The 24,397-nt window shown below is 43.7% G+C and overlaps 1 protein-coding gene across 1 annotated transcript; it reads left to right on the forward strand.

The window, feature by feature from the left end:
* Window positions 1-5,289: 5,289 nt before the first annotated feature.
* Window positions 5,290-23,928, forward strand: hook2 (hook microtubule-tethering protein 2). The gene is made up of 22 exons (XM_080487086.1): window positions 5,290-5,519; window positions 7,606-7,688; window positions 8,050-8,122; window positions 8,251-8,301; window positions 9,292-9,424; window positions 9,570-9,637; window positions 9,960-10,025; window positions 10,125-10,205; window positions 12,121-12,287; window positions 12,521-12,661; window positions 14,123-14,324; window positions 14,504-14,614; window positions 16,967-17,054; window positions 17,755-17,821; window positions 18,165-18,302; window positions 19,186-19,273; window positions 20,049-20,083; window positions 20,174-20,256; window positions 20,342-20,445; window positions 22,013-22,120; window positions 22,212-22,283; window positions 22,379-23,928. The coding sequence occupies exons 1-22, from the start codon at window positions 5,475-5,477 to the stop codon at window positions 22,505-22,507; spliced, it is 2,133 nt and encodes a 710-aa protein (XP_080343212.1). The 5' UTR covers window positions 5,290-5,474; the 3' UTR covers window positions 22,508-23,928.
* Window positions 23,929-24,397: the final 469 nt, after the last annotated feature.

The raw sequence follows: 24,397 nt of genomic DNA on the forward strand, positions 1-24,397 counted from the left end.
TGTCTGGAAAGGGGCTTTCTGATCAGACTCCTGGGTGTTTCTCGCCGCCCTCGCTCCCGTCGGTCGCCCGTCCATCACTTGTTTTTGTGGTTTTGCTGTTTTTCCTTTCTTCCAACACCTGGGAGAGCTGCGGGGGAAATAAACCGCTGCCAACACATTCCTGCTCCGAATGCCTGGGCACAGCCGCAAATAGTTGGCATTCCTGTATTTAAAGGTGCAGCTTTTCTTTCTTTGTCTCCCCACACCAAACAATATGTTCCCATGAAGGCTTGCGGTTTTCACAACTCGCTGCCGCCTCTCACGGGTAACCTACAACGCCGAAGACGGCAAAAAGGAGCAGAAGCAAGTCTCTCCTGAGCCTCTCCAGAAACATTAGACCGTACTCTACGGGTGATGATGGGATTTTTCCACAAAGTCTAGAGCTTGAAAATGACTCACTTCAATTGGTGATTAATTCCTTCATGAACGTAAAATATTCTACCAGTTGGGATTTTTTTTTTTATTTCCCTGCATCTGGTTTGGATTTAATCAAACTGAGCTTTTAACAAAATAAAAGAATTAGTTTAGTTCACATCTAGATTTCTAGTCAAGCACATCTTAGTTCAGGGGCCTCATGCAGGTGCAAGTTCATCTCGAGTGAAAATAGAGCCATAAAAATCTTTAAATTCAAACTTTATTAAAGATGTTCTTTGTTGTGGCACAGAGTATACGTGATGACAATGTCTATGTTTTCACAAAACCAAACAATTACTACAGAAAATGACTCCAATCTCAACATAAAGCAAAATACAGTCACATGTCCAGAAAGCTTCACCTCAAGCTGTTGCATTCTGGGTGTTTTACAGCGATTTCTACCCCAGAAAAAGGCCCTTTGGACTCGTCTTCATCACTTCAGAAGGAAACGCAGCCACTTGGTAAGAACCCCACTGCGTAAATGTCGTAATGTGAAATGTGGGAGTTGTGACAATGAAATGCAACAGGTGGTTCTCCGCAATAATTTGTTCATTGAGTCAAAACTTCAAGAAGGACACGTGACCTCATCAGAAATATGTTCACTGGCTCAAGGCGAATGAAAGTAATCGATATTTAGATTTATATGCATTGCGATCTGTTGCCATTGTTAATAACTATTTGAATATCTACTGTCATTAGGAATGAACTGTGCAACTCAGAACGTTTTGAGAAATATAGTTCTTTGCATTTCTAAAAGGTTAATGAAGATGAGTCACTTAAAAAGTGTGATAAATTCAGATTTAAAAATACAAAAGCCCATATCTATCTATCCCTCTATCTATCTATCTATCTATCCCTCTATCTATCTATCTATCTATCTATCTATCTATCTATCTATCTATCTATCTATCTATCTATCTATCCCATGCACGCACAGGAAGAACATGCAAATCACCCATCAGCAATAAATAAACGTAGAGAAAAAGAAAAAAGGTGCAACTTCTCATATTTGGACGGACTTCAAGCAACGGACGAAAAGATGTTGCAAGCTTGCTCTGTGTACTTTAAGAATTTTTAAAACAAGGAACTATCCCCCTTTTTTTTCTTTTTTTTTTTCCAAACAAACTAAACCACAAACTTCAAAAAAAGCAATAATTACTCAATGTGGGCCGCTGGCCCCTCCCGCCTCCACCCGTCCAGTTCCCCCTCGGAGGGAGGCAAGTGCGTCAGTGCAGGGCTGGAAAAGAGGAGAAGTAAAGCCTTCAGACTTTCAGGAAGGAAACACATCTGGGGAATAAGGAAAGAGAGAACGGGTGAAAAGAGGAATTAGCGCTAGAGGAAGCGCAGCCGGCCAAAAATAGTGGGCCTGTGCGGCAGAGCGCGTACTCCACCTCCTGCCACTCAAGCGTTAGTCAGCCTGACCTCTCCTTCAGCGGGTGACTCACTTCTCCAATGAGCCCCCAAGTCAGGGACCTGCTTCCTCCCGGGTCCTCAGTTTGAGACCCCCCCCCAGTCTTTATTTCTGTAAAACACAACTCCTGTGACGACTGATCGTGAGAACACATGTCGACGCCGATCAGAATGAGCTGAATCTTTTCCGAGGTAAAACAGGAGTTGAGAAACCGCGATAGGAGTTGTGAAGGAAAAACAGCCGGTGGGGGAGAATGAGTAAACATGTGCATTCCTCTGGCCGGGAAGGCGTGTAGAAAAACAGGAACTCTGACCATGTCGAGCACGGTGGTGCCAGATGTGAGGCTGGTGTCGTGGCTGGGCCGGGCCGGGCTCGTAACGAGCGGGACGCGTACTTCAAACCTCCCGCAGGTGTTTGAGTGACACTGAGTCGCTCTTCTGGGGCCGGCCCAAAGCAAACAGGAAGCGGTGGGCAGCGTTGGAGTTTGACTTGTGGCTGCGACACTGCAGCAGGGAGGAGGCGTGAGAGCGGCCGGCCCGTCGATAAGGTGGAACGGGCGTACGTGTGCAGTGGCATGTTGTTATATCCAGAAGAAGTCTTCTGACAGAAACCTGCTAAAGTTACGCCACACATGATCGTCAAGGAGTCAGCGCGCTAAAATCTAGATTCCAAGAAACACGATTCATCTCGGCCTGATGAGCCATAACATTAGGACTACCGGAAAGTACAGTGAATGAAATTGATGTTAAAATATTGGCTGTGTTATCAACAATATATTTCTGTGTTAGAAAGCTTTAATTGTAAATACCTGCATAATTTATCTTTTCTAATTGACCCTCACAAATAACACCCAGCAAGAAAACACTGGTAATAACAAAATATTAGCAGTTCAGCTGGAAACTGTATCACCACACAAATAAAGGAATATGTGGCTTTAAATCCACAAGAAGGTCAAAACTGACCTGATGGTGTGTTTAACCAATTCTTAACCCTACAATGATGTCATCATGTCAGCTTAATTTCGCAGCGTGTTACGTGTACCCTGCCTTTGTGAGTTGCACTAATGTTGAATAAAGCAGGTAGACGTTGGATTGAAGTTAATGCCCGCTCCAATCGATGTGTCGGGAGGCCCATGCTGACCTCTGCCTGGACCTTCTCTCGTCAAAACTCGACCCCGGATCAGCGGAAGTAAGCGGGCCGATCTGATGAATCACATTTTCTCTAACATCCTGAAGAGAGTTGGGTTGGTGTGAGTCGCTTATCAAGGATGGAAATGGCAACAGAGTGAAGGAATATCGGCTTTCGACAAACTTTAGATATTCATGAGCTTCTTACACTGAAACATACGCCCTCTCGAACAGTGTATGGGTCTAGATATAGACTGGAGCTAAAAACAACGGTTGATATTCAGCCAAAAGCAGATATAGCGCCAGAAAAGTTGGGCAAAGGAAGCTCACTACTGTCTGTCGAGACAATATTTGTGTTGCTTTGCCGCTGTGTCTTCAGAGCAGTGTGTTGTTGAACTCACGCAGTGAGGTGAAGCTCCAGGGAAACCGGCTCTGCTTCAAGCTGTGTTCTGCTGCTGTTTGTCAACTAGAGCCATCCAGTGGTGCTTTAAGGAAATCTGACCCTGGGTTCCTTCTCAAATAAAAAAAAAAAGAATCCGACTCTTCTATACATTTTTCTGCATTAGGAGTTGAGGGCTTCTTTTTTTTTTTTAATATATGAGAAAACGATGCATAAATCTCTATAATTTACTGTAATTTCTCTTCATTTAAATTTTTCTCTTCCAAAATATTTTCAAAATGCAGTATTTAGGGTGCGGCTGTGTTTCAGTTGGTAGAACAGGTTTTGAGTCCGAAATTGAAGGTCACTGAAGGTCAAACACGTGTGCATGTAAATGGGTGAATGTGACCATTTATACAGCATCACGGCAAAGTCAAAGCGTTTTAAACTCTCGGAGTTACGATGTGTTTTCTGTTTCTAATACCAAGATCAGCGTCTGCTCATTACAATCTCAGGTAAGTAAATGTAACAGCCATCGGTTATCGGTCAGGGCTGTCAAAAACATTTTAGTTCGAGGGCCAGATATGGCCCAATTGCATCTTCAGAGGGCCAGATGGGTAAAATAGTGTCATACTAACCTTTAAATGTAAACTTTAAAGGTTTTTTGTTGTTGTTGTTGTTGTTTGTTTTTTTGCTGTTGCACCAAACAATTACAGCAAAGAAATACTACAATCACAACATAAATCCAATTTTAAATATACCCTGTGAACTGTCTAACAAACATCCAAAAACCATAAATCACTGTTTTCTCTAAAGGTTTTGCAATTTGCTTGGTGGTTTTTTGGGCCCTTGTTATAGATGGTATAAAACCTTCATTCTTCAAACATTTCTCACCTTTTTATCTCTCAGAAAAGCTGCAGACCCTTAAGGAATTTTTCAGATTGCCACAGTGGACCATTAAAGATGTCATATTATGCAAAATTCACTGTCTAATGGTTTTCCAACAAATAATTGTCCCCATACCTGGACTGACGCCCCAGAAGTGAAGACAGTCTGTCCTCTCGCTCCCTGGCTTGTTTCAGGTTTTTAAAAGTGTGTTGCTCCAATCACCCAATCAGAAATCAAACCCTGTATAGTGTCATCAGGGGTTTAGCCAATCCCAATCAAGGTAGGCCCTCCGTTTGACTCCTCCCACAATTAGGCAGCTCTGCTCTGGAACATGGCACCACGAGAGGAAGTACTTCCTCCTCTTCCCAAGATGGACATGTGTGGGCGGAGCCAGTCCAGCTCACACAGACACAGCAGATTTTGAATGCAGCTCCTGTGATACAATATTCAAATGGAGGAAAATCAAGGAAAAGCGAGAAACTTCGAATACAAGGTTTCTGGACCAACAACACCCATGTGAAAGTGTTGAAAAGCTGTACAATAAACAACTCAATAAAATGACTGTAATGTTCAGCGGAGAATTATTAATTTCCATATTGCATTTCCATAATGGCGGTTACCTCTGCGTGTGTGTATATATATATATATATGTCATTTTACAAATGTGATATTTCAAAAATATAAATAATAAATCCAAATTTATATTTACACTTTCTGATGATAAAAAGTAATTAAATTATCGTTTATGAAAATATAGTCATACAACATCTATGATATTTTTTAAGTATATATCTAATTAACATGCCTGAAAAGGAGTAGGAAGAAGTAAACTTATCAAATCCTACAACTTTTCCAATATTCAATTGTTATATTTTATAATCATCTTTCTGTAGTAACAATAGTTAGTATTATTATACATGTAAATATTGCAATAAGAATGTTATCTAATTTGTCCTAACTCATTCATTGAGACACGCGGACCCGAGCGGTAATCGGTTCCCATGGAAACGTCCCGCGTACGGAAGCCCGCTTGGATAACAGGAGGCGAAACGCGAAGCGGGTTTGTTTCTTGTGGCAGCGGGGAGGCCATGGCAGCCGGAGAGTGACTGACGTGGAAGTAAAACTTCCAGGGTGATATTTTAAGAAAAAAAAGTGTCGAGGTCAAGAAGCCTTCTTCTCCACAGCGGGTTTCTCCCCCCCCCCCGAGCAGGGCACCATGAGTCTGGACAAGGCCGAGCTGTGCGACTCGCTGTTAACATGGGTGAGTTTTCTTCTCGCCGACTTTTCCCCGCGGCTAACAGGTGACGGCAGGTGTTCGCCGAATAACAGGAGACGCAGCTTTTTTTTTTTTTAAATTTGTTTAAACTTGACGGGCTCACGCCGTCGATAAACGGTTAGTTTGACGTGTGGGCAGCCGGCGGAGACGAAGGTTGTGTAGCTGGGGAGCTACCTGGTTAGCCAGACGAGCTAACTAGCTGGGTAAACATGAGAAGTTGGATCCAGACTGACTGTCGTGTCAGTGACTGGAGACAACAAACACGCAGCTTCAGGCCAGAGAGAGGCTTAAGAAGTAATGGAAGGTATCTGACACAGTGACTCTCTCTTGCAGAGGAAGATCCACCTGTTTTGGCACCTTCTCACCAGAGCTTTTAGAGCTAAACTGAGCCTGCAGCTGTTAGTAACATCATTCTGATGTGTCTCGATTGGATTTAAAAGTGTTGAATTGCTGTTTTAACTTGAATGTTGCTTCAGGTTCTAGCTTCCTTCAGTCCCCTTGCAAGCGTGAAACAGGTTTGTGCTGATTTGTGTTTGGCTGTCTAAATCAGGGCTGTCAAACATTTGAGTTGAGACTGTGTTGTATTTGGTGCTATATAAATAAAGTTTAATTGAGTTTCAGGGGAGTGGAGGTGATGGTGGGTGAAAGAAGTGAGCAGCCTGATGTTTGCAGACCATGGAAGGACACCAGAGACAATCCATGTGCAGAAACGACATGCAAACTCCCACATAAGGCCGACAAACACAAGGCCCAAAACTGGTCCTCAGGAAGCTCCAATCTGGCCAAACTAAAGAGTAATAGACACAACAATGAGACCTGAGATATCGGTGATGCTGCAATGAAAGCTATCAAAAAGAGTCATGCTGTCAGTTTGACTGTAATAAAGAAACATGCAGAATGCAGCAGCTTTTAGCAGAAGTTTATTGGACATTTCACTGCATTTTGCACCAGAATGTTTCATTAGAAATGGCTTCATGTTAAGATTGGAGCAATTTTCCAAAATAATTGTTTGTTTGTTTTGGTGAAAATCGACATTTTCATCACATTAACTCAATGCTGCAACAAAGAAAAACTTGAAAGTTTAAATTTAAAGGTTTAGAGTATCCACAGGAAAGCATTTACAGTCATGTTAATATCAAACATTGTCACGTTGGATCAGCACGAAGTTGCTGCACGTATGTGGTTAATTTTAAGATGCGACACTGCACGACACTTTGTCTGAGATCAAACACACTCCGGGGAGACAGACCGGTAGATTAGTGATCAAATAATCTTTAATTTCAAACAAACTTTTTTCTTTGTTATGGCGCAAAGTATACATGAGGAAAATGTCTTTTTTTTCACTAAATCAAACGATTACTCCGAAAAATTATTTCAATGTCAACATGCTATGTTTCCATACTTAATTGCAAACATTTTGTGATTTAATCACAATTAACTAATTAAAGGAGTTGATTTGCGGTTGTACTTATTTTTGTAGCTTGTGGCAACATGTCAGTAATCAGACGCACAAAATTAAAGGGAAAAAAAACAAAAGCATCCAAGTTGACAAACTCATCAGAGGAAAGAAATTAAAATCCTGAGCTTGTAGAAGTTGGGGGCAAGAGAAGGATCCCTGTTACCATTAAGTGCTTGTGTTTATTGCAGTTCTCTCCATTTTGCAAATCGCATGTTAACCCAACTTTTATGTTTTAACCCTTACACTTCGGTGTGGTTACCTCTGCCCAGATAGATGTGTGTACTTCTCACCACTATAACTCTCCGGCCATTCATGATGTCGACAGAACTACAACAGATATTTATGAGTTACTGGGAAGTGGGAAAGAATGCTTTTAAACGGAGCAGCTTTCCACTATGAAAAGTGTAGGACTGAGGAATCCTCCAGGAGCCAGTCTGAAGTCATTCAACGTGGCTGGGATCCTGGTTTCAGTGGAAATTGAGAATCGTACTCGCTCCGTGTGCAAAGAATTGATGTCATCACTCCCTCTCACCGCTTCAGTGATGTCGTGCTGCTGTTTGTAACTATAGAGCTCTTCTGCTTTCAGTAATCCCTCCGTGTCTTCTCTCCCAGTTGCAGACATTTCAGGTCCCATCATGCAGCAGCAAGCAGGACCTCACAAGTGGAGTGGCCATCGCACACGTCCTGCACAGAATGTGAGCTTCAAGTCGCATCGTTTCAATTTCTTTATTTCAGCTACCCTGTATGATCAATTCAAGATGTTTTGTTTCTGTGTACGTTTGAACGTTTGTTTTTGATTTTTTGGGATTTTTTTTTTGGAGTTTATTTTGAAGAAAATCACTTCAGCTCAAGTCCCTGACAAATGTTTTGAAGTCAAACTGTTTCCCATTAATTTGTAGGTCACTTTATTAGGTCTTCAGCGTTTCTCTCATGCAATGCAGCTTTAATGAACGTTGATTTGCCTAAATGTCAGTGAGCACAGAGCAAAGTCCTCGCTGCCCCGTGGCCTCCTGTGAATCTTGTTATCTGGAGTCTTTGGTTTGCTCTCATTAACAGAGACCCCTCTTGGTTTAACGAGACGTGGCTGGGCAGGATCAAGGAGGAGAGCGAGGCCAACTGGCGCCTCAAGGTAACTTGTGAAGCGGCAGGATATGACAAAACTGTCCCATGGCTTCCCACAGGGACCAAAACGTCCTTGATTTCTCCTTAAGAATGAGTATCAAGGTTGTCGCTCTAAATTTCGTTTCCCCCTCGCAGGTCAGCAACTTGAAGAAGATTCTCAAAAGCATGCTGGAATATTATCACGACGTAAGAAGATTTACATTTTTCTTTAACCACGACATTCAGGAACTTGTGACGTCTTGGAAAAAAATTAAACAAAAATAAAATATTTAATCAAGTAGAAAATCCATTAAAGCCAGAAATTCATTTTAAAATGGAGCGGCTGGAACGTGGACATATGAAACGCTCCACAAAGGAGAATTTGTCTTCTGTATTTCACTTTGTCTCTTGAACCGGTGACCTTTTAGCGACGAGGTGAGAGCAGTAACTCCACTCACTACTGTAAGTGTGAACAAGGAGGAAACATTTTATTATCACAATATACACATTCCCACTGTAGTATTGCATTTTTTTCTCACCTTTTTTTTTCATGTTGCTGGCGTTAAATTTAAAATGAGGCTTTGGTATTTCAAAGGTTTTATGGAATGTGTGAACATTTTGTAAAACTAACACCAAATATAAAAATGTAGAATGTTTTAATCAGTCAAGACAGAATGTATGAAGACAAGAAATTTAGTTAAAATCAATTTAGTATACAATTAAAATAATACTTATTAAAAGGTGAGCATCCATGAAATATTTGTAGTTATTGCACAGAAAATATTCAGATAATTTTCTGTGTTATTCATTAAAGTGTCGGCTTATAAATTATAACCTATAGATATTATAGGAAAACTATTAGAACATTTAATAAGGTCAGTTTAAAAGAAAAAAAATGGAATCCATTATTCTCGCAAAAAAAAGAAATGCATGAAAGTTTCAAGTTTGATTGTAAAAAAAAAAAAAAAAAATAAGTGACATGATAAACTTTCTAATTATCTTCTACTGCTGGAGCAACGTTTACCTTCAAAACAGGTTTATTTCACGTGCTCATAGAATATAAAGTCAGATGATTCCAGGGTTCAAATAATGTGTCCATGTTTGGTTTTCAACACAACATCTCCACTCTTCTGGAGGACCGTTTGTCTTCTTCGCTGCCTCTCGTCCTTTAAAGCCCGAGTTGTTTGTCCTCACCAGGCGCTCGGTCATCAGGTGTCTGATGAGCACTTGCCTGACGTGAACCTCATCGGGGAGCTGGGAGACGTCACCGAGCTGGGCAAGCTGGTCCAGCTGGTGCTGGGCTGCGCCGTCAGTTGTGAGAAGAAACAAGGTCAGAACGAAAGCAGAGGCTGTGGAAATAACTCTGGATTGGACTGAAAGTCAAACCATGTGGCGGAGGCGGCGTCGCAGCGCTGCTGGTGTGCTAATCTGACTCTGGCTGCACCTTCAACACGCTGTTGTCTTCTCCCAAACAGAGCAAATCCAGCAGATAATGACACTCGGGGAATCTGTCCAGCACGTTGTGATGACGGCCATTCAGGAGGTGAGCGAGCCTCCCCGCCGATCCGCTCCACTCTCTCCGCTTTCAGTTAATCCAGCTCTTAGTCACGGCTAATTCACAATCAAAGAAGTCAGTCTGGGTAAACATTGGAGTTGAGCGGCATCCCGGAGACCGTGCTCACGACTGTCTCAAGTATATGTCGTTAAGCCTTTTAACAGACAATAACAGTGCTGTAGGAGCACAGAATTGTGGGTAATATGTGGTCAATGTTTTACCAGGGAAAGGAGAGAAAATAAACCCTCTCTTGTCACATGTGTAATTCGAGCAAGTGTCTTTCAGCGGCTCTTTCTTTCTTTTGTTGTAGCTTTTATCAAAGGATCCTTCATCTGAACCGGGAAGCCCAGACACCTACGGAGACTTTGACTACCAGGTGAGCCTGCGTGCCGCCACTCCAGCGCCGCCTTTCTCTTCACCCCTTTCTTGTGTGAATGTTTACCGCCTCCTGACGTTCCTCTCTGTGCATTTGCAGTCCAGGAAGTATTATTTTCTAAGTGAGGAGGCAGACGAGAAGGACGACCTGAGTCAGCGCTGTCGAGACCTTCAACATCAGGTCGGTTGACAAAACAAGGTTCATATTCTCCAAACAAGCTCAAATGAACCCAAAAGATATGGACCACAAGGCCGTATAATGATAGAAATCTCCTCTTATAGTAAAATTCATTGATGTGAACAGAGGGAAGATCTTGAATGTTTCAAAAACAAAACATAATTTCACCAGGTTGAGACACTGGTTTAAGCCAGAGGTATCAAACATAAGAAACCCTGGGCCAAAACCAGCCTGCAAGACGTTCCACCCACCAAGAACATCTGAGACTGGAGCTGATATATCTGTGATGCTCTCATTAAAATTGAGAATCTTGAGATCATAGGAATTAATAGATATTTTCATCACGTATACTCGGCACCACAACAAGGAAAAACTTTGACGTTTTAGATTTAAAGGTTATTATGGCTTTATTTTCCCGGTCTGACCCACTCTGGATGAAATGGGTCTGTTTACGAACCAGGAACAAAAATGTGTTTGACACCCAGAATCTGACTCAGCAACTTTTTTCAAACACAGACTTAATGTTTTCACAGTGCAGAGACACAAAATTGTTGATATAAAGGGTTGTTTTTTTTTCCTCATCGTCACAATGACTGTCTGTTTTTATGAAATACCAGTGCAAGTAATTTCCCACACAGGTTGTCTGTTGATTGCGTAAAAAAAAAAAAAAGATCTTCCTTGTGTTGGAACAAAAAGCCTCACCCTTTCTTTTTCATGTGGGGTTAATTTTACCAGCAGTAAGACGCATTAGCTTCCAAAAGCAGTAATTTAATATGTGAAACTGTGAGTTGGCAGTATTTTTGACTTTGTCATCAAGTGTTTTTGAACTTTAAAGGTGTTGATGTGAGACGAGCTCAACCAACGTGTAGCTTCAGCGTACAATCGGGGTATTTTCGTGTCGATCTATCCGACCTGTGGTTTAATGGAGGCCACCGATGTACTTTGCTTGGAGCACTTTGTTGAATGTGTATGTGTACAGCTTTTGTGCTTTGGCTCGTATTGATTAGGCCCGCCGGAGACTTTGTTTGTGTTCCTTTGGCTTGTTTTTGCACCACTGACTGTGAAAGGACTAATTTAGCTTCTTTTCTTTTTTCTTTTTTTTTCTTTCCTTGAAAGCTCCATTCGAGTCGATAGTTGCATAACATCAAGATAAAACTGACACATTGCCTTGGGATGGAGCAGTAGCCAACAATAATTTGTACTGCGCTCTTCCCACCTGTTTGTTTACTTACCCGGCCCACGCGTTGGGGATTAGTCATTTGTGTTGTTTTGAAAGCTATTTACTGTTACTGCTCCGGCGCTAAAGCATGCAATCTGTCCTTAAAGTTCAGTGTAGGGTTTTGCTGTTTTCAAACTGGAGCCATGTCGCCAAGGTAAGTATCCACTGGCCTTTTCTTTTTTTCGTTGAAATCGGCCCTCATTCAACTCCACCCCCCCCCCAGTTGAACTGCACTCAACCTCATCAGCTTGAATCTTTTAACTTTCGTCTCAACTTCGAACATAAAGAGCAAAGACCTCAGTGGGCTGTGCAGATCCGTCTCTTTTCATTGTGACGATGTGGATTGTGCCTGGAGGGTCGCACTAACAACTGCACCACTGAGCGAGCGCCAGCTGCCTGAGACCACTGCACACACCAGCTGACTAACCAGAGCATGTGAAACAAGAACAAAGCATGTGTTTAAGGACCTATTTGCATTGAAGGCTCTCGATCTGTTGCTGTGCATCTCGTCCTCTTCCTCTGCCAGCTTGTCGGAGTATATTTTTTTTAAAAGATTGGTCATCGGTGAGGACTTCTCCAACTCTGCTGATGTGTTTGATCATTTTCTACCCAGAATTCCGCCTTTAAGCCCAGTTTTATTTTTTTATTTTTTTATTTTTTGCAATGTTTGTGTTGTGTTGTTGTTTTCGCCTCCTATAGCTGTCGGTGGCTCTGGAGGAGAAATCGTCCCTACAGGCGGAGACGTGCTCCCTGAAGGAGAAGCTGAGCTGCAGCGACTCTCTGGACGCCTCCGCCACCGCCATCACTGGCAAGAAGCTGCTGCTGCTGCAGAGTCAGATGGAGCAGCTTCAGGAGGAGAATTACAGGTACAAGTCATCCGAATACACTCTCGCTTGACTCACCGTGGTGCCAAAAGCTTCAATAGTGCACAACAACCGTATCAGTCGGACACGTTTCTGAACAGTTTAGATCGTTTCCTCCAAGTCGCATATCACCTGACATTATAACGACTGTCTTATCGGATGCTGCTGAGTCATCAGGTTTCCCTCAACATCTCACAAGAAGTCCACCCAGTTACATAAACGGCTTTGAATCTCAGATTGGAGAGCAGCAGAGACGACCAGCGTGTGCGGGGGGAGATCCTGGAGCGGGAGGTGACCGACCTGCAGCTGAGGAACGAGGAGCTGACCAGCCTGGCGCAGGAGGCGCAGGCCCTCAAAGACGAGATGGACATCCTCAGGTGAGGCCCGGATCCATACAAATCCCACCCGATCGGGTCGAAAGCCGAGCGTGGCCGTTATAGAATGAAGCATACGGGGCCTTTATGCAAAACTTAACAAGTTTGTTCTCGGCAAAACTGCAGAAAGTCGCACGTGGTGGGCGTTGAATCACATGAACGCTGAGGGTTTCTCTTCATGCTCTGCAGCTTTTTTTTTATTTTTTGCTTTTTTTTATTTTTTATAATGCAGTTCATTCATTTATCAGTACTTAGTGATAGTTTCCTCTCTGGGGGAATGTGAGACACATACACTGTAAACTTTGGCTCGTTGGGATTGCCGAGTAAGTAGCTCAGCGGTTGTTGTGAATGAAACCAGATAATCCTGTGAAAAGTCAAGTGATCCTGCTAACGAGTGTTTAATGGAGCCATAATCTTAGAGCTCCAATCGTGTATGAAGAGATAAAATATACACCATTGTGTACAACGGTATTCTGAAAACGTGATGAAAGCTATAATATAGCAGATAGAAATTCTAAGTTTCAGGACAGTTTTTAAGCTTTTTATTTTTGAAAGAAGTTAAAGGGGACTTGACTTAAAGAGAGCTTAAAGTACGCTGCTTTTCCATGTTTCCTGTCCCGTTTAAAGAAAATATTACAAGTTCTGGTCTCACACTTGTCAGTTTGGACAAGCTGGTGTCAACATCTCATGTATTTCTTTATATGATAAACACATTGAGCCTGGGGTCAAATAACGGCGGTGTAGTGGTATGCAAGAAGTTCTTGGGTTTGTATTTGGGCCCGTCTGTTTTAAAGTCTGAGTTTCTTCAAACCGTTATGAAACCTCAATAACACACTTTCATTGTTTTCATGTTGAAGGCTCCTGCTTTTCTCTGTCTGTTTTTGACTTCACTGTGACGTTTTAAAGAGCGAACCACTCCGGAAAAGAGTCTGCAGCCTCATTTTGACGTCATCTGGGGAGCTACTATTATAAGGGCCACTATAGGGAAAAATCGACATCTTTTCACCTGTGAAACACAAGCAAACTCTAAAAATAGACACACGTCTCCTTTTAATAGAACTTGGTGGGCTGAATGCTGTGATAAAGTGCAACGTTGAAGTTTTGAAAGAGAAACTAACACGTTGTTAGTCTTTCTGAGGATTTGTTGACAGTATTTATAAAAAAAATTAATAAATTTGAATCTCACCAGCCTTTTCTTTTTAGGCAATAGATCTATTATCAATTTGCTCTCACAGAAACAACCCCCACGCTGCCCACACACAGACGTCCATTCAGCTCCTCTCCCTGACATCTGTGTTGATAATATGAATTTCATGCATTGACACCGACTTGCGTCAGAGTTGTTCGGTTCTCACTAGTTAAGTACATATCCACGCGGATGTGTTGTGTGTGTGTAACTAAAAAAACATGGTATTCCTGTACTGCTACTCGACGCCTCCCACACGCTCCTCTCCTCCCCCTCAGGCACTCGTCCGACCGGGTGAACCAGCTCGAAGCGCTGGTGGAGACGTACAAGAGGAAGCTGGAGGATCTGGGAGACCTGCGCAGACAGGTGCGCCTCCTGGAGGAGCGCAACACCGTGTACATGCAGCGCACCTGCGAGCTGGAGGAGGAGCTGCGCCGAGCCAACGCCGTCCGCAGTCAGCTGGACACCTACAAGAGACAGGCAAGCTGCGGGCCGAGAAGAGGGGGAGAGGGAGGAGGAGGAGGAGGGAGGAGGGTGATGCTTGTTCCTGTATTGACATCCAAGTGATGTTAAACACCGTCTGGCTCGTGCACGTGTTTGGAAAGCCTGGCTGTTTTTCGTGGAGCGCTCTCACAGACCGCGTGCTTTCTGACTTGCAGGCTCACGAGCTGCACAGCAGGCACTCCACGGAGGCCATGAAAGCTGAGAAGTGGCAGTTTGAGTACAAGAACCTGCACGACAAGTACGACGCGCTGCTGAAGGAGAAAGAAGTGAGTCGGTGGACTTCGTCAACTCCCATGTTCCTCATAATACAATGTGCCCAGCACCCACATGGAGCTTTTGCACGCCTATTTTAGTGACCGCCACGCTGCTGTTGTGTTGATCCACTTTGACCAACAAAACAAAACAGTCCTAACCCATTGAGGCATAGAATCCACCAAGTATGCAAACACATTAGGGAGCGAGATGTTAGCGGCAGGTCCTTTTGAATCCTGGAGGTTGTGAGGTGTGGTGTACACGTCCTGCAGGTGCTTGCTTGGATTGAGATCTGGATCACTGGAGACCAACGAAGCACAAGTCTTGAAAGAGTCCTGTGTTGTGGCACTGGACATTATCCTGCTGTGTTTATCTGTATACAATGCTTCAGTAGCTGCTACGTGTTCAATGGGCCAGTCCTGATCCTCACATGCCCCTTGTTGATATTTTCTTTCGGTGAAAACTCTTGATGGGTCATTAAAGTGTTCTGCACTGTGCATTCCAACACTTTCAGATCTGAACCAGCATCAGCTTCTGCAGCGGTTTGAGCTTTAAAGACTCCTCTTGGAAATTAAATCTCTACATGTAGCCCATCATATTCTTCATTACTCATGTGCATCAGTGAACATTTGCTAGCTGTAGTCGAGACTCTCTGATGTTTAGCGTCACTGTTTGGCCCCATTCAAACTCAAATCTTTTACAATTGGCAATTTTATCTGCTTTGAATGCATCAACAGAACAAGATGTTCTCCTTCCCTCTGCCACCCACCTCCTAAAATATCACCGTGATGAAGAGACCATCAGTTATCTAAGTCACCTGTCCGTGGTCATAATGTTAAGGCTGATCGCTGCAGTTTGTTTTCAAGCAGCGGGTAAAGTAGTGCAGATCAACTTTGGTTGTGATTGCTTCAGGACGCGCTCGCCTGCAGCAGGGACGGTTGCCAGGCGAATATTGTACTATTCTTCAGCGGACTCCCACATCTCGTGTTAATTCTAGCACCTCCTGCAATCTGACGGGAGTGATTAATGTCCTCGGTGACTGGTGGGAGTAATTAAGAAACGCATAATGTACCGATATGAAGTGTGCATTTACATTTTCCCTGCGCATGTGATACTAAGAGCTACACGGCTCTGGACACAGAAAACCCCTCGATACGATACGTGGGTTTGAGTTCTACTGATTAGTGTGTCTTTGCTGAAATATAGAATGACTGTATATCACATATGCAGAGCACAGTTGGGTTAATGTAAACAACGTAAGGAGATGTTTGTTTAAAACGTAAGGTTCTCATTATTATGCTTACCCGCTGGCGACGGCGTTACATAAGATCCTTATGTTTCTGTCGGCCATCAATTTGTCGCGTTCGTACAATATGACAGGACCACTTCTGAATGAATTAAGTTTAATCTGGGACTCGTATTCATGCTCACTCAAAGAAGAACTTCTGGGATTTTCATCAGCGCAATATTCCCAGAATATTCTCAGGTTCATTCCAATGAGCTCATTAGTTCGATGCTGGCGCTCTTCTTTGCTCTCGCTCAAGAAAGAACAGATGGGATTTTATCGCATGTCACTGTAACCTCAAGTAATGCTCACGTCTCTGAATACAATGTCCACTTGGTAATCTTTTCATGTTTTTGGCTGTTATGTCATTTCTTATTGATTTCCTGCAGCTAAACTGTGTAGAAAAAGCTAAATTTGTGTGGTTATTGATGAATCTTTCAACATTAGAAAGCCTGACTATTTCTCATTTTAAAGATTAGGAATATGCAATAGCGGGAGGTGCAACAGACGGTTGCACCAACAGACGGTAAGTCGGTTGTCGCCATGGAGAGTCGTCCAAATCTTCACTCGTAGATTTTCTTTGCTGTTTGGTTATTGGATCGTTTGTTTGGTGTGGACAGGTAGAAGATGGGTCTGCTCACTGCAGCCCTTCAGACTGCAGATAGTGACGAGTTAAAAATGCTTTAAATCTGGGTTGTCAAGTATATTTCAGTTCAGGAGCCACAAAGTCCAATTTCATTTTTTCCATTTCATTTCAAATTTTTACCATTTACTTGTTGTTGTTTTTTTTTTGATGAGCTGGGCCTTATTTTCCACACCTGCTTTAAAGTAAATTCTCGGAATTAACTGTCTGCATATAACCCATAATATTCCTGGTTAACCTGAGTGATGATCATCTGGCTTTCCTGTGGCCTAAGATTTATTTCCAAGAAGCGTTGTAACAACAAAGCCTAATCTAATAAACACAAGTCCGTTTCCACGCATTGTTCCTTTATCATTTGTTGGTAGTTTCATAACAGAACGCATATTTTGACACCAGTGGTTTGCTAAAACTGCCGTTACCCTGTGTTTTCTTCTCCAGCGTCTGATCTCAGAAAGAGATACGCTCCGGGAGACCAACGACGAGCTGCGCTGTGCTCAGGTCCAGCAGAGATGCCTCAGTGGAGCAGGTGAGCCGACGTCGTTTCTCTTGTTTCCTCTCGTGCTTGTCGAGTTAGCCGAGGTGCTAATTTTCATTTATTCTGTTTTATGCACCGATTGCCCGTTTTTAAAAATAGATCAGGGACCACATATGAAACTGTGGCTCGTTTATGAGCTGTATGCCAGACAAGTTCTTACATCTGTGCAAATAAAAAAGAAATGAATGAACATCTTGTATGTAAGAAAATTATTTGTAGAAACTTCAGTGTTTCAAATGGGAGGAATATATCTGTGCTTTATTGATACGGATGGATATTTTATTAATCCCAAGGGAAAGTCAAATTTTTATTGCATATGGGTCCCAACAGCTGTTAACAGTGACATCCTATCCAGTAAAACATATCATGTGGGAAAAAAAAACCTAAACCTAATCACATACCTTCTATATATAAGAAATCTTGTAATATAACTGTTGTATCTGTGTTTTCTTGGACAGTATTCTGAAATTCATCTGATATTGTTGTGCTGTTTTTGCTAAAGATCCGATTCGTTGACTCGTTATTGAATTTTGTTGTGATGAAAATGGGATTGTTGTTGCGATCCCAATGAAAAGACGAGAGAATTCCAAATTGGCAAATTTTAGTTTCGCCTCTAAAAAAAACCAAAATAGCCTGGACAATCAGCGAAATGTCCAGCTGACGCTCGGCTTTTCTCGTCTCGTCTCCGCAGGGGGCCTTTGTGACGACGGCGCCGCAGTGGGAAACCTCGCCGCAGAGATCATGCCCACTGAGCTTAAGTACGTCTATTATTATTCCTTCTGTCTTTTTGTTCTGCCGTTTGCATATTAATGTTCGCACTTTGATCGAATCGATGCAGAACACAAAGTTTTCCTCCATCGTGTGACCGAAGTTCACTTCTGTGCTGTCAATAGCAGGCTTTTGTTGGAATTCGGTCACCAGAAAAGTTTATTAATAGCCGGTGAATGTGAGATTGGCCTCTGAGATGGCGACACATGGCAGCGCTGCATGTTTGGCCTGGGCGTATCTGAGCGGACTGCAGCAGGCGCCTTTGGCCTCTCCGGTTTTTGAGCTCTCTCTTCGCCCTCGTTCTGATCTTGCCTTCTGGTGATTCTCGCTCAGGGAGACGGTGGTGCGCCTGCAGAGCGAAAACAAGATGCTGTGCGTCCAGGAGGAGACCTACAGGCAGAAGCTGGTGGAAGTTGAAGCCCAGCTGGAGAAGGCTCAGCGCAGCAAGAATACCCTGGAAACCCAGAACAGGTAGGAGCTCCGGGTGGCTTCTGAAGCCGCCGCACGGCGCGTTCCGGCCTGTTTGGCTGAGGGAAGGAGCGAATTCTGCCTAAATGTCAAATCACCCTCTGGACTGTGTGTTCGACGGAGCTGTGTGGGCTGGACTGGAGGACAGACAGCAGAAAGCCAGATTGAGTGAGTGAGTGAGTGAGTGAGTCCGTCAGAAAGAAAGAAAGAAACATCCTCAGCAACAGGAGGAGTGGAGTGAGCATGCTCAGTGGAGCGGCGCATTGAGCGGTCAGGCAGCCGACAGCAGATGTACAAACCCAAGTCCAAAACATTTCGAACGTGAAGTAAATCTGTCAAAAAAAAAAAGATGAGATGTAATGCAAATCTTAAAGAAAATATAGATTTGTTTCTAAGTGGTGGGTCAGCCGGCTGAGCAGGAACGACATTCACTGTGAAAAATAAGCAAGTCTATAGTAACGTGTTAATGGAAATTGACTTTACTTACCGCGACCGGCTGTTTCATACACTCACACACTGCTGCCATGCAAGGTGCTCCAGGACACATGGACAAGATGGGTGATGGAACCACTGACTTTTGACACTGAAGAAGATCTGCTTTTCCAAACTGAGCCACGTTCCCAACTCCTCATCTAATTCACAACATGAAATTCAAGAATGGATCGTGATGTTATTTCACCGTTTCGATCACATCTGGGATGGAATAGTTTAGTTTGATTTCTCAGTTACCGTCAGGAATCCATCGCACCACACGCTCTTCTCTTTACTTTTCACAAAATGTTCAGACTTTTTTTTTTTTTTTTGGGGGGGGGGGGGACTTCAGCTGAACGTGATGTGACCTCATGATCCACCACTAACGTTTCTCACTGTAAACGTCTCGTCTCAGACTGAACCAGCAGCAGATCTCGGAGCTGCGCCGTCAGATCGAGGAGCTCCAGAAGGCTCTGCAGGAGCAGGACAGCAAGAACGAGGACGTGAGTGGAGAAAACCCACATCCTTCCTCCTCAGGAGTGCAAATTAGTTTTCCAGTGAAGCTGACGGATTAGTGAGAGCATACACTGTGTGCAAGCGATGCATTGTTTTGGATTTCAGGAGGAGGTGAAGTGAAGAGGACATGATTATGACGAAAAGAAAAACAAAAGTTATTAGTTTCTCTAAGTGGTGAAAATAAATCAATGATCCTCGACCAGTTATTTTCTCCGAGTTACAAGAAAAGCTTTGAACCCAAAGTCAGTCTCATAAACGTGAAAACGATTGGCGGTGTTCCAGGTCTGTTATTGAGTCTCAGAAGCTACAGAACAGGCAAAGTCTTGGGCTTCCTCGGGGGGGGTGGGGGGGGTCACTAACACCCCCCCCCCCAGATTGGGAAGCACAGGTTCAATAAACTCCTCGTGTTGTAAAACAATGTATTTGCTTGGCGCACTGGGTGCAGTGGAGGGATTCCAGCTTTGATACGTGCCGTGTGGGACTTTTAACCTTTGTTTGCTGTGGTGAGTCGTGTTAACGCCTGCCCCTCTCTGTCTGTCTCTCTCCGCCTGCCCCCACGATCAACTCTGCCATAATCAGGCCATCGTAAGTACGGCCCGCCCTCCATCCAACTGGCCCATGATTTGTCTCTGACGAGCGTCGCCTTTCACAGCCTATACGTTCTGTATCTGTCTGTGTGTGTGTGTGTGTGTGTGTGTGTGTGTCATTTAGAAAGTACAGAGTTCTTACTTTGGTGACCTTTTCTCTTTCTTTTCTTGAAAGTCCTCCTTGTTGAAGAAAAAGCTTGAGGAGCATTTGTAAGTACTCCTCTGCGTGTGCACCCATTACTTGTCCACGTGGGCTGCAAACAAAAGTGAATTCACACTCTGGGTGTGTGACTGTTCCAGGGAGAAGCTCCACGAGGCCCACTCAGATCTCCAGAAGAAAAGAGAGGTCATCGATGACCTGGAGCCGAAAGTGGACGGCAACAGTACGGCTCCTGTTTGATTTCAGGCTCCTGAGTTTCTTCAGTCTCAGTCTCCGGTGAGCATAAATGTATTTTCCATCTCTCTCAGTGGCCAAGAAGATAGATGAACTCCAGGAGATCCTGCGGAAAAAGGACGAGGACATGAAGCAGATGGAGGAGAGATATAAACGCTACGTGGAGAAGGCGAGAACGGTCAGTCCAGCTAAAGGGAACACGCTCTCCTCGGCGCCTGGCTGGAAATGTAGCAGGTTAAGCGAGCACAAAACCATTTTTACACATCAGACTCGCACGTCTGGAGGAGCGTCAGCCAAAGCCGAGCTGCGCCCCTGGTACTACAAGGTCAGGAATGCTGGAATATCCAAAGAGGTGAAACGAGGACGCCCGGCGCTTCACTAAAGACACAAAATCCAGCTCATTTATGCGCCTGATGAGAGAAATGGGTGAAAATAGTGTGGAGATATTGTTAAAGATTCCTGGGAAGGATTTTAAAAGCTGTTCATCGCAGGATGCACTGCTGGTTAAAATGATCATTACATCGTGTTTGTAGTTAAAACATTGAATGTTGAAATGAACTAGACTTGTATAATCCAGGATATAAGCAGCCGTCGTCCGCTCTATTGCTGCGGCTTGTTAGTCGAATTGTAAAATACTGCAATTTATCCAAAAAGGAAAGTTTCCTGAAGCAGATTTCACATGTAAATTAAACATAATTACAGAATCAGGTTTCTTAATGCGTAATGGGCGTCATTGTGGCCTTCGGTGATCAAAGTTCCTCAGTTCTGAATTCTATATTCAATAAAATGTCCTGTTGGATGAAGGCATTGGAGGAGGAGGAAGGTGTGTTAGTAGACGGGAAGAGGAAGAGAAATGACTGAATGTAGGAAGGATGACTGATGATGGGAGAGTTCCTGTTCGTGAAGCGTTTCAGTTCAGCTCTTTAACAAGTTTCATCCTCATCGACCACCCACATTGTTTCACATCAATGCCTCCAGTACATGAGCAGCCCCACACTCTGATGATACCTCCGCCGTGCCTCTCGGCTTCATTCGGTTTCTTCTAACTGCACTGATCCGCTGCGAGGAGTTCTTCCAGTGGTGGTTCCCTCCTCGGTTTATTGTTTGGATGTTGCAGACCGAGAGCCGCTCAGCCTGAAGCTCTTCACATGTTCATTGTGCTGCTTTTAACCTTCACACACATCTCTCGTCCAGTTTCATCGGGGCTCCACATCCAGAAAGCATCCAAACAGTTTTTCAAATGGAGACCTCGGGAGATCAAGTTGAGTTCAGAGCTGTTGTGCTTTTATCTGTTTACTTGTTTCCATACAAGCAAACCTGAACTGGGTTAGTCAGTTCTTTTTGAGGGACTCGCTTCATTCTTCATAGAAATAATGGAGTGATGGTTTCTAGTTTTTTGTTCCATGAAAGAAAAGACACTTATTTGATAGATTTCATACGTACACAAAGATATCCAAATAATGAAAATTAGGCAGAGAGACCAAACAAGCCTGGAATAGCGGGATGAGATGAGCCAATAGAAGGAACTAAAGGTGGAAAATGTTTTAAAACAACTAAAATCATTCTAAGCAACTTTAAAACACACAAGCGTCTGTATAAATCATAATGACTCCAGGACCAGGAGGAGAGATTAGCTCTGAGGTTTCCACACCGAGAACCTGTTTGTAGCTGGAAAAGGCACCTTACTATAGATTTGTGTAGATAACCTGAACGGTGTTATGAATTGGAGTCGAATCTGTGCGCAGGTGATCAAAACTCTGGATCCTAAACAGCCGCCGGGGAGTTTGACCCCCGACATTCAAGCTCTGAAGAACCAGCTGACGGAGAAGGAGAGGAAAATCCAGCATCTGGAGGTGAGGAATCCCGTGTCTTGGCTGTCCTCTCTCATTTCACAATCACAAATATCCAAAGTTCTGAAAAACTGTATTTTCCCTTTTTGCTCAGCACGACTACGAGAAGAGCCGTGTCCGACATGACAAGGAGGAGAAACTCATCATCTCAGCCTGGTACAACATGGTGAGTGTACGAACACACACACACACACACACACACACACACACACACCAAGAGGAAACCTGAACTCACTCCTCCTCTCCACCTGCTCTCCTCAGGGCATGGCGTTGCATCAGAGGGTGTCCGGCGAGCGCACGGGTCCCTCCAACCAGACCATGTCCTTCCTGGCCCAGCAGAGACTCAACACCAACGCCCGCCGAGGCCTGATGAGGCACCACCCGAGATGAGCCGCCCGGCGTGCCGAGTAGGGCTTCATCTCAACCCCTCCAACGTTTAATGCCTTCACTGGCTTTTCTAGCTCATGCTGCTGCTGCCCCCTGCTGGCCGGTAATGATAGCAAAATGCCTCCTGGGGCTGGTGGAGAGAGAGAGACTGAGAAAGAGAGAGAGGTACGACTATCACACACAGATAACTGGAGTAGACGGAGGTGAAGGCCCTGAAAAGAGACTGCCTCACCTTGTAAGGTGATTTTTATTTTTATTTTTTTTGTTTGTTTTTCAACGAGCCTGTCGGAGTCACTCCAGTTTCTCTCTTTTAATTCTTTTTAATGTTTTATGTTGAACACTGAGATGCAATGTGAAATAGAGCCGTTAAAAGGAGCAGATTTGATGCGAGGAGGCTGCGGTCGGTGCTAAACGACAAAAAAGGTGATTTCTATAGTGTGTAGACTAGATGATCACTACTGATCCTGTAGCGTTTCAGTATTTTATAATAATGTGAAGGACCTCGTCAAATATCTTAGCAACGCTCATGACGGTTTAATTTCTATCGTCTTTTTCTCCGTTGGTGAATTAACGTCAGTACAAAATACACCAAAGCACTTTCTCTCGCGGAGGGTGGGTTTGTTTAGTGCCTCGCAGAATATAGAACCTGCCTGTTCAGATGAAGGTTTAAATGATTTCAAGGTTAAACTTGGATTTCACTTAAAAACTCACACTGCAGGTTTGTGTTGGGTGATGTCCACCTGCAGGTGATTTGTCGCTGATTTGTTGCCTATAGATGTAATTACCCCCCCCCCCCCCCCACAAAGATTGAAACAGGGCTTCTGGCTGTGGGTACGACATAATTGCACACACCACTTTAGTTAAAAGCCTCCCAGTTGACGATGAGAACGGGACTCATTGGGAGAGAGTTCCTCATAATAATGACTCAGCTAATGGCTGTTTACTGCTGCTAGGCCTCATTTTCAGCTTAACTGGAAGGAAACGTGAATGCTGGAATATCTCCTGCTGACGGTAAGCCGCGGCAGAGAAAACAAAAAGTACTTTAATTAAACACTACATCTGCCTTCCATCACTACTGACCCCCTTCCCTTTTTAGATCGTCGGTCCCGTTTCAGAGCTGCTGTTTTTTTTTTTTGTTTGTCCTTTAGGTTCCTGTGTTGTGTTGTTATGATCTACAGAGACCAACATCCAGCTGTCGCATGCAGGTTTTGTTTATTTTTTTTCTTTCTGTTTGACTTTCTATTTATGGTGTCATGTTTGCGGTGCGTTTGCATGGGGGGTACTTCATTCTAGCTTTCGAACTGTTTTGTATGTCCGGCTCATGTAGATCGTAGCACGCGACATTCACACGGGAAACTGAAGCAAATCAAAACATTTGTAGTACTTTCTTCTACTTTTGCACTACAAATAAACGGGATCTTAAAACAATGGTGGCCCCTGGTGTCCATTTTCCTACACATTCACATTTATACGATGCAGTGGGTTATACACCTAGTTGAAAGAAGTGAATTCATAAGAAATAGATGTAAAATGTACTTTAACAGTGGGATAGGACTTTAGAAGCGGCCACTCCTAGCCGACACAGGCTTGTAATACCACTTTCCACCACAAGATGGAAACTGACAAGAGGTGAATAAGTTATCTTGGCGAGCCAGGCAGCAAATGAACACTTTCTCCCCCAAATGTGATATTTCAGAAGAATTGATATAAAAAAGCAGAAGGATTTCAGTGATTTTTCACCAAGAAGAGAGTTGCAGCTCCTGTGTGGCGCTCCCAGTGTCTGCTCGCATCCTGATACCACAACTCGCTTTCCGAGGCTTAGTGTCGCCACACGTCGTTTTAAACTGGCCTCCAACGGTGGTAACTGGTTCATAATTCCTCCTCCGGGAGGAC

The sequence above is a fragment of the Lipophrys pholis genome, assembly GCF_963383615.2.
Source record: "Lipophrys pholis genome assembly, chromosome: 19".
NCBI lineage: Eukaryota > Metazoa > Chordata > Actinopteri > Blenniiformes > Blenniidae > Lipophrys > Lipophrys pholis.

Bases quoted from the DNA above. Each gene is read 5' to 3' on its own strand.
- hook2 (XM_080487086.1), top strand. From the start codon at position 5,475: ATGAGTCTGGACAAGGCCGAGCTGTGCGACTCGCTGTTAACATGG. The intron at 12,662-14,122 runs GTGAGGCCCGGA...CCTCCCCCTCAG, and splicing joins GACGAGATGGACATCCTCAG to GCACTCGTCCGACCGGGTGA. The intron at 14,325-14,503 runs GCAAGCTGCGGG...TCTGACTTGCAG, and splicing joins TGGACACCTACAAGAGACAG to GCTCACGAGCTGCACAGCAG.